Source organism: Channa argus, chromosome 12 (assembly GCF_033026475.1).
Source record: "Channa argus isolate prfri chromosome 12, Channa argus male v1.0, whole genome shotgun sequence".
NCBI lineage: Eukaryota > Metazoa > Chordata > Actinopteri > Anabantiformes > Channidae > Channa > Channa argus.
In genome coordinates this window covers 3,619,530-3,634,269 of record NC_090208.1, presented here as the reverse complement: position 1 = coordinate 3,634,269, position 14,740 = coordinate 3,619,530, and the positions used below count along the sequence as shown (strand labels likewise).

At 39.1% G+C, this 14,740-nt stretch overlaps 1 protein-coding gene across 1 annotated transcript; it reads right to left on the bottom strand.

Moving 5' to 3' along the window:
• Window positions 1-9,111: 9,111 nt before the first annotated feature.
• On the bottom strand, window positions 9,112-10,766 carry LOC137137049 (tryptase gamma-like). Its single transcript, XM_067522932.1, has 4 exons — window positions 10,600-10,766; window positions 10,261-10,514; window positions 10,020-10,114; window positions 9,112-9,858 (listed from the first exon to the last, which is right to left on the bottom strand). The coding sequence occupies exons 1-4, from the start codon at window positions 10,689-10,691 to the stop codon at window positions 9,679-9,681; spliced, it is 621 nt and encodes a 206-aa protein (XP_067379033.1). The 5' UTR covers window positions 10,692-10,766; the 3' UTR covers window positions 9,112-9,678.
• Window positions 10,767-14,740: the final 3,974 nt, after the last annotated feature.

Sequence of the window (14,740 nt, the reverse complement as noted above, 5' to 3'; positions counted from 1 at the left end):
TTGTCCATAAATTTTAATATTTGTAACTTTGTTTTTGAGAAACGCTCCATTGGTTTGGTGATAACAGAGAAACATTAACACAGAAACATGTAATCTATGGTTTGGCAAAGAAGCAGAGAGAGGTTTGTCTGAGGGAGGGAGGGGGGAGAGGAAGGTGCATATGCCAGAGCTGATGTGATGAAGTGATTCTTAATAATTTCCTACAATGTGAATGAAAAAAGAAAGAAAAAATATAATAATATATAAGTATATTTAATATAATGTAAAAAAGATAAACTGAACACTGATGAACTGAGATCTGTGGTGAGGGGGCAGCAGTGGCTCAGGTGGTGACTGTCCACCTGTCGACCGTAGCTTCACTGATTCTCAGCTCGACTGTGTAGAGTCATATGTGGAAATGTACCTGGTCGAAAACCCTGAACCCCCAAACTGACCATCACAAACTGTTGAGCTTGTGTGAGCCAGCACACATCTGACAGACCACATGATCTGAAGTGGAAACCCTGAGCTGATGGGAGAAACTGAACCAGGAAAGAAATTGTGTTTCATAGTGAGTGAGAAACTGATGGAATGATGAACATTTATGAATTTATTTCCTCAGCATATTAGCTCATATTTTAGATTGTTATGGACATTACTGCATGTGGACAGTGAAGAAATATTCTGCTTAAATAAAGGAGACACATTTTAAATTCTTTTTTTTTCAAATATTTATTAAATTAAATAACATTTATAATTCCGAAGCAAACATTTAGTTATTCAGGTCATTTATATTAATTAAAATTATGTCATTAGATTTTTTTGTATTGCTTTGCATATGTTTCTATATTCACTAGAAGTAAAATTCGCTCCAAGATCAAAAATCCAAGATCAAAGTAATTAGTGGAATCTGTCGTTGAGTGTTTTTAAATTATTTACATTATGTGAAGTTTATATAGATCAATGCAACCGCAAGGGGGCACAAGCCAGTGTCTTCTTGTGCCAGTCCCAAGTCTGGATAAATGCAGAGGGTTGTCGCAGGAAGGGCATCCGACGTAAAACACATGCCAAATCAAACATGCGAATCGTGACAAAGACTTCCATACCGGATCGGTCGGGGCCCAGGTTAACAACGACCGCCACCGGTGCTGTTGACCTACAGGGTACTGGTGGAAATTGGACTACTGTTAGTTGAAAACGAAGAAGAGGAGGAGGAAGGTGTGTTCGTAGGCAGAGAGAGAAGAGGAAAGCTAAGAATGTAGGACTGACAGTGGGGACTTTGAATGTTGGTACTATGACAGGGAAGACTAGAGAGTTGATCGACATGATGCAGAGAAGGAAGGTGGACATACTGTGTGTCCAGGAGAGCAGGTGGAAAGGTAGCAAGGCTAGAAGCTTAGGAGCAGGGTTCAAGTTGTTCTACCATGGGTCAGATAGGAAGAGAAATGGAGTAGGAGTTATATTGAAAGAGGATTTTGTGAGGAAGGTTCTAGAGGTGAAAAGAGTATCAGACAGGTTGATGAGTCTGAAGCTGGAAGTTGAAGGGGTGATGTTCAATGTTGTGAGTGGTTATGCCCCACAGGTAGGATGTGAGTTAGAAGAGAAGGAGAAATTCTGGAGTGAGTTAGATGAAGTGATGCAGAGCATCTCCAGAGGTGAGAGAGTCATTGGTGTAGATTTCAATGGACATGTAGGTGAAGGGAACAGAGGTGATGAGACTGTGATGGGCAGGTTTGGTCTTCAGGACAGGAACACAGAAGGACAGATCGTGGTTGATTTTGCAAAGAGGATGGAAATGGCTGTAGTAAACACTTTCTTTCAGAAGAAGCAGGAACAAGTGTCGAAGTTGTAATCTGAAAGAGATCAGTGACTGTAAAGCATTGGTAGGGGAGACTGTAGCCAGACAACACAGGATGGTGGTGTGTAAAATGATGCTGGTGGTGAGGAAGATGAAGAGGACTAAGGCAGAGCAGAGGACGAAGTGGTGGAAGTTGAAAAAGGAAGAATGTCGTTTAGTTTTCAGGGAGGAGCTGAGACAGACTCTGGGTGGTTTGGAGGTGCTTCCAGATGACTGGACTACTACAGATAATGTGATCAGGGAGACAGGTAGGAGGGTACTCGGTGTGTCATCTGGAAAGAGGAAAGCGGAGAAGGAGACTTGGTGGTGGAACGAGGAAGTTCAGGAGTGTATACAGAGAAAGAGGTTAGCTAAGAAGAAGTGGGACACTGAGAGACTGAAGAGAGTAGACAGGAGTACAGGGAGATAGCGTAAGCGTAAGCGTAAGCGTAAGCGTAAGGTGAAGATAGAGGTGGCAAAGGCCAAACAAAGAGCATATGAGGACTTGTATGTTAGGACACTAAAGAGGGAGAGGTGGATTTGTACAGGTTGGCCAGACAAAGAGATAGAGATTGGAAGGATGTGCAGCAGGTTAGTTTGATTAAAGATAAGGATAGAAATGCATTGACAGGTGCCAGCAGTGTGATGGGAAGATGGAAGGAGAACTTTGAAGAGTTGATGAATGAGGAAAATGAAAGGGAATGAAGGGTAGAAGAGGTGACTGGTGTGGAGCAGGAAGTAGCAAAGATTAGTAAGAGTGAAGTGAGGAGGACATTGAAGAGGATGAAGAGCAGAAAGGCAGTTGGTCCTGATGACAAACCTGTGGAGGTATGGAAGTGTCTAGGAGAGGTGGCAGTAGAGTTTCTGACTAGTTTGTTTAACAAGATCTTGGAGAGTGAGAGGATGCTGAGGACTGGAGGAGAAGTGTACTGGTACCAATTTTTAAGAACAAGGGAGATGTGCAGAGCTGTGGCAACTACAGAGGAATAAAGCTGATGAGCCAAACAATGAAGTTGTGGGAAAGAGTAGTGGAAGCTCGGCTAAGGGCAGAGGTGAGTATTTGTGAGCAGCAATATGGTTTCATGCCTAGAAAGAGAACAACAGATGCAGTATTTGCTTTGAGGACGCTGATGGAGAAGTACAGAGAAGGTCAGAGGGAGTTGCATTGTGTCTTCGTAGATTTAGAGAAAGCGTATGACAGAGTGATGAGACAGGAGCTGTGGTATTGTATGAGGACGTCTGGAGCGGCAGAGAAGTATGTTAGAGTGGTGCAGGACACGTATGAGAGCTGTAAGACAGTGGTGAGGTGCTGTAGGTGTGACAGAGGAGTTCAAGGTGGAGGTGGGTCTGCATCAAGGATCAGCTCTGAGCCCCTTCTTGTTTGCTCTGGTGATGGACAGACTGACAGATGAGGTTAGACAGGAATCTCCATGGACTATGATGTTTGCAGATGACATTGTTATTTGTAGTGAGAGCAGGGAGCAGGTGGAGGAAAATCTAGAGAGGTGGAGGTCTGCTCTGGAAAACAGAGGAATGAAGCTTAGCCGCAGCAAGACAGAATACATGTGTGTGAATGAGAGGGACCCAGGTGGAACAGTGAGGTTACAGGGAGCAGAGGTGAAGAAGGTGCAGGACTTTAAGTACTCAGGGTCAACGGTTCAGAGCAACGGAGAGTGTGGAAAAGAGGTGAAGCGGCGAGTGCAGGCAGGTTGGAACGGGTGGAGAAAAGTGTCAGGTGTGTTGTGTGATAAAAGAGTATCAGCAAGAATGAAAGGAAAGATGTTCAAGACGGTGGTGAGACCAGAGATATTGTTCGGCTTAGAGACAGTGGCACTGAAGAAAAGACAGGAGGCAGAGCTGGAGGTAGCAGAGCTTAAGATGTTGAGACCAGCACCTGTACAATGAGTTGGGTTGTATATTCCGTGAGGTAGGGTTTGATCTTCCTGATGTTGTAGAAGACAAATCTGCTGCCCTAGAGACTGAGGAGATGTGCTCCTTAAAGCTCAGTTGGTCGTTGATGATGACCCCAGATTTCTGGCCAACTAAGTGGGACAATCATTGTAGATCCAATGTTGATGCTGACGCTATGTTGTGTCGAAGGTCTGACTGGGAAGACAAGGACTTCGGACTTGGAGACGTTGAGCTGAAGATGTCTTTCTCTCATCCAGGCGGAGATGTCTGAGAGACAGGCAGAAATGCGCAATGAGACAGTGAAGTCGTCCGGTGGAAAGGACAGGAAGAGCTGAGAAGTGAATTTTTAATGGAAGTTTATTTCAGAATTCCAAGTATATTATAAATATTGTATTTAGAAATTATTTATAGATGTATTAATTGTTCAATTTGTAAATGCATTTCCTCTTTTATTAGTCAATAAAGTATTACATTATATAATGTGATCATTTAGTCTATTTCTGATGGATTAGACAAATGTTAACACACTTGTTCTTTGATGATGGTTCAGTGTGTCACAGTGCTCTACAACACAACATACTGATGTTTTTTATGTAATATTTAACAATGTAGAAAACCTACTAAAAACATTGTATAATGGTAAAAAATACAAAGTGGGTGAAGCTTGTCCTGGATTATATAACAGCAATTAGACATTTAGACAAAACTGTTTCTAGAAGCACACTGTGTCATTGGGACAATGAGTTTCTCCCCTTAATAACCACAAAAAAGCAGCAAAGACAAAATAGGACAATGCAGCATCATGCTGCTATTTATTCACGTAGGACAGTTTAAGACATTGTGCTATGGACCAACAGTTTTTTCATCAGTAATTTTACTTGACAGCAAAAGGGTGAATATATATGTTTTTCAAATCCTGAAACAAAATGTAACTGCAGTTATTAAGTTTTATCAACACGTAAAATCCACATGACTTGTTATCAGCAATGAATGTGTTAAATGTAAATTAAAGAAGTAGTGTAGCTTTTCCCACATTTCACATGGTTTCTCTCCTGTGTGAACACGTTGATGCCTTTTCAGTTGCACAACATGTGTGAAAGATGCCCCACAGTGTTCACACCAATACGGTTTTTCTGCAGTGTGAATACGCTGGTGTGTTTTTATGGAACCTAAAGTATTAAAAGCTTTTCCACAATCTTACACCAATATGGTTTCTCTCCATTGTCAAGTCAAGTGGCTTTTATTGTCATTTCTACTATACACAGTTTTACACAGTACACAGTGGAAATGAGATAACGTTCCTCCAGAACCAAGGTGCTACAAGCTATGTAAAGTGCATCGAGTGCAACCTAGTGCAAACAGTGCAGACAAAAAACTGTACAGACAGACAGTGTAGACAGACAACACAAAATAACACAGGACAGGAGACAAAACATGAGACAGTCCCGACCAGTAAACCTATTGTATACTTCGATTTTACAGTACAGTACAGTCAAATGTGCTAAAGGTGCAAAAAGCAGCATAAGTAAAGAATAATAACAAATAAATAAATAAATGATGGTGGAATGAATTGAGATGAGTAATGAGTGATGAGTGTGTGTGTTGAGTTCGGGTTGTATTTTGTGTAAGTTCCATTTCAGTTCTGTGTATTGAGGAGCCTGATGGCTTGCGGGTAAAAAAACGTTGCACAGTCTGGATGTGGCGGCCCGAAATCTTCTGAACCTCTTTCCTGATGGCAGGAGTGTGAAGAGTGTGTGTGATGGGTGAGTGGGGTCGTCCACAATGCTGTTGGCTTTGCGGATACAGCGTGTGGTGTAAATGTGCATAATAGAGGGCAGAGAGACTCCAATGATCCCTTGCTGTTCTTAAGGCCGTCTTGTCCCCTGTTCTGAAGGCAGAGTCTCTTTGTTTCAGCAGCACACGCACATTAGCATTCATCCACGGCTTCCTGTTGGAGCGTGTAGTGATGGTCTTGGAGAAGATCACGTCATCAACGCACTTGCTGATGTAGCTGGTTACTGGTGTGAAAACGATGGTGGAGTTTTAGGCAAATTGACCACCTGAAAGATTTACCACATTGGTCACGGCTGCGTTCATGAGTTGCCACGATATAAAACCACAAATGACATGATTACTGTGTCTTTGGATGATAAAACAAAGTGTCTCTGACTAATGCATTTCTACTTAATTCAATCCACTGTGGTAACATGTCAGAAAGGTTGGTACTAATCTCTACAGAAATTTAACTGATCACCACAGATGCACATAACTTGTTAACATGGTGATTATTGACATGTCTCATCGCAATTTCCAGATTTGACATGTACATTTAGTTTTCTTGTGTCTAACATAGGAGAAAAAGACTGTCGGGCCAAGTGGACTGTGGACCTGAAGCCAAAATGAGGAAATATGAAACAGAATAATGCAGAACATGCTGCAGTCAAATAAAATCCTGAATTGCTCCGTAATGTATAAAAAATGTGACATGATTTATATTTTACTTTAAACATTACTAGGAAAAGTACTCGACTATTTGTTTCTCTTTCTGTGGATCAGTGCTTTTTTTGGGGGGTAGCAACCTCTGAAAGGACAAGACGAAAGTCGTTGATCTTGATCTTCCACAGAAATCCCTTAAAAAGGACACAACATTAGTGTAAAGGTCTTTGCTTCTCGTGTAGCAACATTTTGTTATTTGCATCTGATCCAAGTCATCACAGTGGATGGTCGTAACCCCACTGAGCACTAGTGCATGTGGCTGTTTCACATTTGAAGACATGTTTTACAATGAATTCAGCAGCTCTATGTGTGAAAATAGACCATCAGTCCAGGGGTTTTTGCTCCTGCACAGTGAATGCAGGTCTCTGTAGACAGGCTGAACTCAGCACAATATGCCAAAGAGTAAAATTACTGAGTACTGGCTGACTTTGAGTACTGCTGATAATATGAGTCTTTTAATTAAAGCTGTGGATGGAGAGACTAACAGGCTGCACCTGCCTTAATAAAGTGATTCCTGTGTCGCTTGTGGAGAAAGTGGTTAATTGTGAAATATGTGTAAATTAATATGATTGTAACATGTAATGCAACAATATTAGAAATGTAGTGGAGCCATAATTCAATCTACTGAAGTAAAGTACAGATACATGAAAAATATACTTAACTACAGTAATGAAGCACTTGTACTTTGTTACTTTCCAGAACTGGTTGCAGACTTAAATACTGAATGGAATAAAAAAAGGAAAAAAATCCGACTTAGAAAAGATTTTAAATGATTGGATTCTAGTGATATTTCAAAATGTTTCCTCTAATTAGCATCACACGTCTCCAATATTGTAATGAGTCATTTAGCCTATTTTTATTGGAGAAAAGTGGTCACATGTTTGGTTTGTTTTAAGTTTTTTATTTCATTTTAATTAAATGTTTTAACTTTATTGTGTAGGAATCGATAAAGAAGAAGAAGCAGCCTTCATCTTCACCCAACTTTCCCCTTTCCATCAACTTTGGTTGAGATTGAAAACACATGAAATGATTTAGTTCTTGCAGCAGTCAGGATAATTAAGATCAGTCATTATTTAAAATATGTCAAAATTTCCAGTGGTTTTGGTACCAAATACCAAATTATCTGTAAGGCAACAATCCACTACAGAGTTTGCTCTTGTGGATAAAATCCCCAAACTGCCCACAGTTACTTTGCTTCAGAAACACTGTAATTATCTGAGAAAAGCTTTAAATTGCAGACAAATATAAGAGAAATTTACTGTACGATTTACTGTTTGCTCCTTAACTTGTAAATCCCTGTAGATCAGTGGTGGAAATAAAACTTATTTTATTAACTGCTACTTTCAGCCACAAGAGGGCAGCACTAACCCTGTTCTACACAGGAAGACTGTCAAGCTGCAGGTTTTGTCTTGGAGAAGAACATTTACTCTTAGGTTTTGTCCTCATTCAAAGATTTCTGAGGCTCCTGAGTTTATCACTTGCTCTCTGGACATTTTCTCAGTGGTTGTATCAGTGTTTTATTTTTGAAATGACAGAACTCTTAGACTGTTACTGTCACTGTTTGATGTTACAACATGAATAGTTTAGAAATACAAGAGAAAAAAGCATCAGATCATAGTTAAACCAGCTTCAGACCATCATTTATGTCTAGTAACATTACTTAGTTCATGCCCCATAAATCATGTACTTACTTACTTTTACTTGGTACTTATACATTTACCAGAGTAAACTTATTTGTGTATTTGTACTTTTACTTAAGTACAGTTTTTGAGTACCTAACCTCCACAAACGGTCTGTGGCTCTATGAAGACACAAAAGCTTCATTCTGAATGATTATTTCCAGGTGGTTACACCCTGATGAAAACGTGAATATAAATGATACATTGCATTTCTGCTAATAGATCCTGGATATTTAAGGGCAGAAAATGTCTCAACAAAACTCTGGACCGGTTTTTAGTTCAGTTATTTTTCTAGATCTGATCTAAAACCAGAATGAATGGATAATACACAGACCTTTGAGTCTCGTCTTTGTGTCTGAAGCCCTTTGATTTTAATGTCACTACGTTTTTGAGCTTTTTTGTGGAGTTTTGACCACTGATTTAGTTTTATGGACATTTTCACTTTACTTTGAAGTCTGTTTGGTGCCACTTGCAGTATAGTAAACTGTCATGCTCTGTGTGACTAATGTAACATGTATTTTAGCTGTGGGATTTTGCAACTGTACAAAATCTGAATTGTTGTGAAAAGCTTTTTAATGGTTCCATTAATTTTCATACTTAATAACTTATTGTTGTCATTGATTGTGCATTTTACCCTCATTTATATTATTTTTTTCTTTGATCTTTTTTAGATGATATTTTAATTTGTTTCCTTGCCCCTATAGCTACTAGCAGTTTTAGTTCTACCAATATTTGTAGCATTATTACCGGTTGAAACCTGGAAGCTGTTGAAGAAGATTCTGTACAGTGGCTCAGCTCTGTCCTGTTCAGAGTTTAGGTTCAGTTGGAACAACCAAGGAGGAGGAAACAAACATGATGAACAACAGTGTCGACCCAGTGAACTCTTCAAGTGACAATGAAATACTGGGAATCAGTGGGTGTTTCTACTCTGAGTCACTCACAGTGTCGAGCTCTGTAGCAGCAAAGCAATGGCTCATTCTAACACAAGCTGCATTAAATGCTATGTGTTCATTATTGAGGTCATAGTGGTGGTGGAGTTACACTGCAGTGATTATATTAAGAAGTGGCTTTAATAGTTTTCCACCCTAGTCAAAATAAATGAATCAGTAATTTGATTTATACCATGTTTTTAAAGTAGAAGTTTATTCAATGATCATTTTGTGAATGTGCACAGTGGAAATTGTTGGTTAAGTAAAAGTCACAAACAGCTCAGAGATGCAGGTTCCTTTATTAAAATCATCAACAATGTTCAGAGAAGAAATGAAACAGGAAACTTCTATTCTTGTGGGATCATTGTGTGACTCCTCTCCTGCACAGCTGTTAGTCACTGCTGGATAATCAGAGCTAAACTACTGGTGGATGAAAGAAGACTCTGCTCTATCCAAGGTGAACAGCAGCTCACACTGCAGTGGAGAACATGAACGTCTGCTGCAGGAACCCTGGATGTCTGATTGGACAACTTCACTACTCTACACACTCTGCTATGTGGATTATTAGAGGAGCTTTAAGATCAGACTGTGTCTAAAATAATTAATTCTTTATAGACATTTGTGTCAGACACATGGTGGAAATCAGGTGTAGTTGGAGGTTTTATCTGAACAAGTGGAGACACATGGAGAAAAAAATAGGGAGAGCAGCATCATCCTCACTGATATTCAGGGTGTTGTCAGAATAGGAAACTATAGTTTTAAGAAGCCCATCAAGTAATGACACTACTTTTTACCCATGAAAACATTAGTTAGTTGTTAGTGGAAGCCGAATGATAGAATCCTTCATCTACACTGCTGTGTTGAAGATTCGGAAGATACCTCGTTGGGGAAAGACCAACCAGTTGTTTGTGATAGACTTCCCTTCTACTTCTTGTGTTCCATTGTTGAGTTTGTTGTCAGCTACTAACACTCCTGCCAGGAACCAAGAACCATCCTGCTGACACATCAACGGACCTCCAGAAAACCCCTGAACAAAGAAGAAATATGGAAAAGTTCAAGTCCAGTATGGTCAATCTGACCCTGACCTCTGACCCTTTAAAGGACCAACAGACACTTTGATAAAATACAAACACACACCAACACACTGTGTGTAGGAACAATAATAATAATACTAATCTGATTATTCACCTGCTCCAGTGTCAAAGCTTCTGTACAAATGCTGTCACTCGATGTGTCCTCACAGTCCACCACAGAGGTCTGGAATTCCTGCAGAACTTGTTCCACTAAAGTTGGGAGAATCAGAAAATGGTGACAAGTGGCATCAGAAGCAGGTTGTAATTATCTCTCTAACTTTACTATGTTTGATGGAAAGAGGTGAAATGATGCAGACAGTTAACATTACTGTGTCAGACTAGTGTCAGGGACTCACCCCCTCCTGCCCCGGAGCTCCAGCCTGCAACCCAGCACGTGGAGCCCACACTGAAGTTTCGTCCGGTGTCCACACAGATGGGCAGGATGGAGTCGGACAGGGGGGCGGGGGTCTCCAGATGCAGCGCTGCTGCATTAGGCCCAGTGTGGTTGCTCAGAGTGATGTCTGTCACATTCAGTTTCACCTCAAAGGGGTTGGAGCCGTTCTGTTTCAGACGACCCAGGACCACGGTCCAATCAGATGCTGTGGCTGAACTGAGGGAGATAACATGAGCTAAATTAGGACTGAGGACAACTCAACACTTTAAAACATGTGAGAACATGACTCCAGGTGTCTCACCTTGAGAAACAGTCGGCACTGCTCAGCACAAAGTCCTCGTTCACCAGAGTCCCACCACACACATGACGTCCATCCTTCTGTAGACTCGCCATCCACGGCCACTTACCATCTGTAACCTTCACGCCTAGTCCCAGAAGACGATTACTCAGTGGGACCTGGCCACAGACATCAGCCGGAGACACATTTGAGCTTTAAAACCTTGAAAACTTCAACTGTTTAGTTAAACCCACATAGATTAATTTCTCAGTTTGATGCAGTGGAGTCTTAAAGGTTTTTGTGTGATGAGCTGCAACAAGTTGAAAACACAGACAATGACTGATTTGATCCAAGTGTTGAAATGGGTCAGAGCCATCACAGAGCCTGGACATGACAGGAAGTCAAGTTTGAAGCAGATCATCAACAATGTTCAGAGAAGAAATGAACCTACAAGCTCTTAGTGATGATTTAGTGATTTTCTTCTGAAATGTGTTGACACTTTGTTCTAATTCAATACATCAGTTGTTGGAATTGTCTGAATCCATTTGTGGAAATACTGCAGCTGATTTGCTCCAAAGGTTTGACACAAACCTCTGACAATCTGAAACATTTCTATCCAACAACAGTGTGAAGATCATCTTTAACTAAATCAGACAGGAGCAAACTGGGACTTACCATCCAGCTGTGAGAGACTCTCTGAAACACAGAACACAAAGAAACTGTTGAGGCTTTTCTGATACTTCTTGTACAACATTTGGACATGTGGTGGAAACAGGAGAGGATTGATTTTTATCATCTCTAACATTTGTTACTAAACTCATTCAAGCACATTTTACAGAAAAGTAAAAAGAAAAAAGGTTCATAAACCAACATTTAGTTGTTACTGTTTCTTTCATCATAAACAATGTGTGTTTTTATTATATTTGCAGATAATATTTCTTGTCAAGCTGCATTGTTTCTAAAATCTTGCGGCACATGCTGAAATTATTTTAGACATTATTTGCAAGGAGCAAGTGCAAATTGTGAATAATGTAATTTCGAAATTTTTTTTTCCTAAAAATCAAAAAGCTCCTTTTCCAGTGAGAATAAACCTCAGTATTGTGAGTGTTGTAGTAAAACACACACGGACAGTTTGTCATGTCAAATACTTTTATTTCTACGACACTAAAGTTTCTAATAAACATGTTCATTTGATCTGACTCATCTTGAATCATTCATTCCTGTTTTCTCATCACGGTCTTTAGCAGTAATTATTACAAACATCCAACTTCTTGTAGAAATATTGGAGTCTCCTGCTTATCAATACTGTCTCCCTGACTAAAACATATCCAACATCCTGATGATCTGATATTTCTATAAAACCAAAGTGTGAACATGATCCATAATGAAATCAAATATTTGGAAGATAGATTTCATCTCTCTTTCACTTTGATCTAAAGGAACATTAGTATTGCAGCTAGTATTTTACTTGATTAAGAGGTTTTACTTGTTCACCAGTGTTTCCCTCACACAGCAGTAAGTAGCTCTGAAACCTGATTGGTTCAGGTGTGGACAGTGAGGAGGTTCTTACCTGGTGTCAGCAGAGTCAGCAGAGTCACCACACACATCACTTTGTAGGAAGCCATCGCTGCAAGTGTCAAGTCCTCACATCTGACATGGTATAAATACCTTGTTCTCCCCCCTCCCTCCCTCAGACACACCTCTCTCTGCTTCTTTGACAAGCAATACATCAAACTAAACCGTTGTTGTGTCTTTTTACCAAACCAAGTTCAAGTCTTTTCCAGTTCAAAGAGATTCTGCACCATGTTCCTCAATCATTACTTCAGAAGCTGGATGGACGTCTTTGCTGACAAGGACTAATCATTCCTTGTTATTCATCTATAAAACCTTCCTACATACAGAAATCTAGACTTTACACAAATGTTTTGACCACTTGTGATGACTCAGTGAAGAAGTTTAAATGTGCTGACGACATGACACTGGTTGGGCTCATAACAACATCAGATGTATCAGCATAGAGAAAGAAGCTCGTCTACAGATCATAATCTTCACCTTTACATTGGGAAAAATAAAGAGATGGTTATAGTTTCTGGAAAAGGTTGTGGGGAAAACGATGACTATAATATCTGTGAACCTGAATTTACATGAGCCACAGTTAAGACATGTGGATCAGAGCTGTGTGATATGACCAACATCTCATATCCTGATAGAGTTAATGAAAAATAAATTCAGCATAGAATAAAATGTGCAGCACACTTTGTGGTTCTTATCTGAAGATTATCTCTGGACTGTTGGACATTATTCTTGTGTAGGTGCTAACAGAGTGGTGTCTGTTGTGGTGATGCTGGAACGTACAGGCACGATGCTCCAAGTGAGGAGAAAGATTTGCAGAACTAGGCTGAAATGAATCATCAGTAAAATGTTTGTCGTGCGAGAGACGCAATGAAACCACATGCTACAGTCAAGGTTGTGTTAAAATTGAAGGTGTGTTAATTGATTCACAACCTGAATGAAGCACTGAGTAAAATGGAAGAAAACATTCAACCTTAACGATCCTGTTATGTTCAGGGTCAAATTGACCCGTTTTAAAGTTTAACAATGTAAAAAAAATACTTAAAACTATTTTTTCAATTTGAAACTTGTTTGGCTTATGTAGTGTAATCAACCTATAAAATAAAAATGGTTCCGTTCACATATGTGTAACCCCCCTACATGTTTATATTTCAAAGGTACTGTTCAGGTTTTAATTTATCAATATCACTCCATAAACAAAACAAAAAAAAATAAATAAAATATTGTATTATTGTAAATTACTATTGTAATTTATTTGTAGGTCTTTTCAGTTTACATTCAAAAAAGTTTTAACATGATCTTGTTGGAAGTGATCAGACAGGAAACACCTGCTTTAATGTTAAAACATCTCTTAAAAACCTATTAATTTGAAATAGAGTTTGTTTTCCATCCTTTCATTATCTTTATCTGATTATCCTGGAGAATTTTCCAGCTGTGGTTTGTAAATATGTTTTATCCAACTGAACATTTTATTGTCTGTAAAGTTTATTTTAATATATGAAAAACTCAACCTGAGATGGTTGAATGAACAATGGAAAGAATGTAATAAAGACCTGAATGGATGTTTAACAACTTGTTGTCCTTCCTGTGGCATCATGTTCTGTCCATTTGTCAGACACTTAATAAATGTGATATAAAAGCTGACGTTACCTTTGACCTCAGTGAGACACACAGTGTTTAATTAAGTCCAGTATCTGGCACCATTTGATGCCCAAAGCAACTTTTCCTCAAAAAAGAGCTGAATGCAGGTTTTCTGTTAAAAACCATTCGTCCATAAATTTTAATATTTGTAACTTTGTTTTTGAGAAACGCTCCATTGGTTTGGTGATAACAGAGAAACATTAACACAGAAACATGTAATCTATGGTTTGGCAAAGAAGCAGAGAGAGGTTTGTCTGAGGGAGGGAGGGGGGAGAGGAAGGTGCATATGCCAGAGCTGATGTGATGAAGTGATTCTTAATAATTTCCTACAATGTGAATGAAAAAAGAAAGAAAAAATATAATAATATATAAGTATATTTAATATAATGTAAAAAAGATAAACTGAACACTGATGAACTGAGATCTGTGGTGAGGGGGCAGCAGTGGCTCAGGTGGTGACTGTCCACCTGTCGACCGTAGCTTCAGTGATTCTCAGCCCGACTGTGTAGAGTTATATGTGGAAATGTACCTGGACAAGACCCTGAACCCCCAAACTGACCATCACAAACTGTTGAGCTTGTGTGAGCCAACATTTATGAATTTATTTCCTCAGCATATTAGCTCATACTTTAGATTGTTATGGACATTATTGTATGTGGATTAATTATTGATTCACTCATTGCCATAAAACACAATTTGAAATAAAATAACATGTATACGTCTGAAGCAAACATTTAGTTATTCAGATCATTTACATTAATGAAAATTATGTTATTAGATTTTTTTTTGTATTGCTTTGCATATGTTTATATATTTACTAGAAGTAAAATTTTAGATGTTAAAATCTTGGACAGAAGGAAAATAAACAGAGAACAAAAATACTTTTTTTAAATCTTTGATTTATTGTGTCATCTGTTGACTTTTGTGGGAAAACGCCAAATAAACAGCAATA

What these genes read in the sequence shown, in the direction of transcription:
- LOC137137049 (XM_067522932.1), bottom strand. Translation starts at nt 10,691, where the DNA reads ATGGCGAGTCTACAGAAGGATGGACGTCATGTGTGTGGTGGGACTCTG. An exon ending in AGTGCCGACTGTTTCTCAAG is followed by an intron (nt 10,515 to 10,599) that starts GTGAGACACCTG and finishes TATCTCCCTCAG; the next exon opens with TTCAGCCACAGCATCTGATT. An exon ending in GAGCTCCGGGGCAGGAGGGG is followed by an intron (nt 10,115 to 10,260) that starts GTGAGTCCCTGA and finishes TCCCAACTTTAG; the next exon opens with TGGAACAAGTTCTGCAGGAA.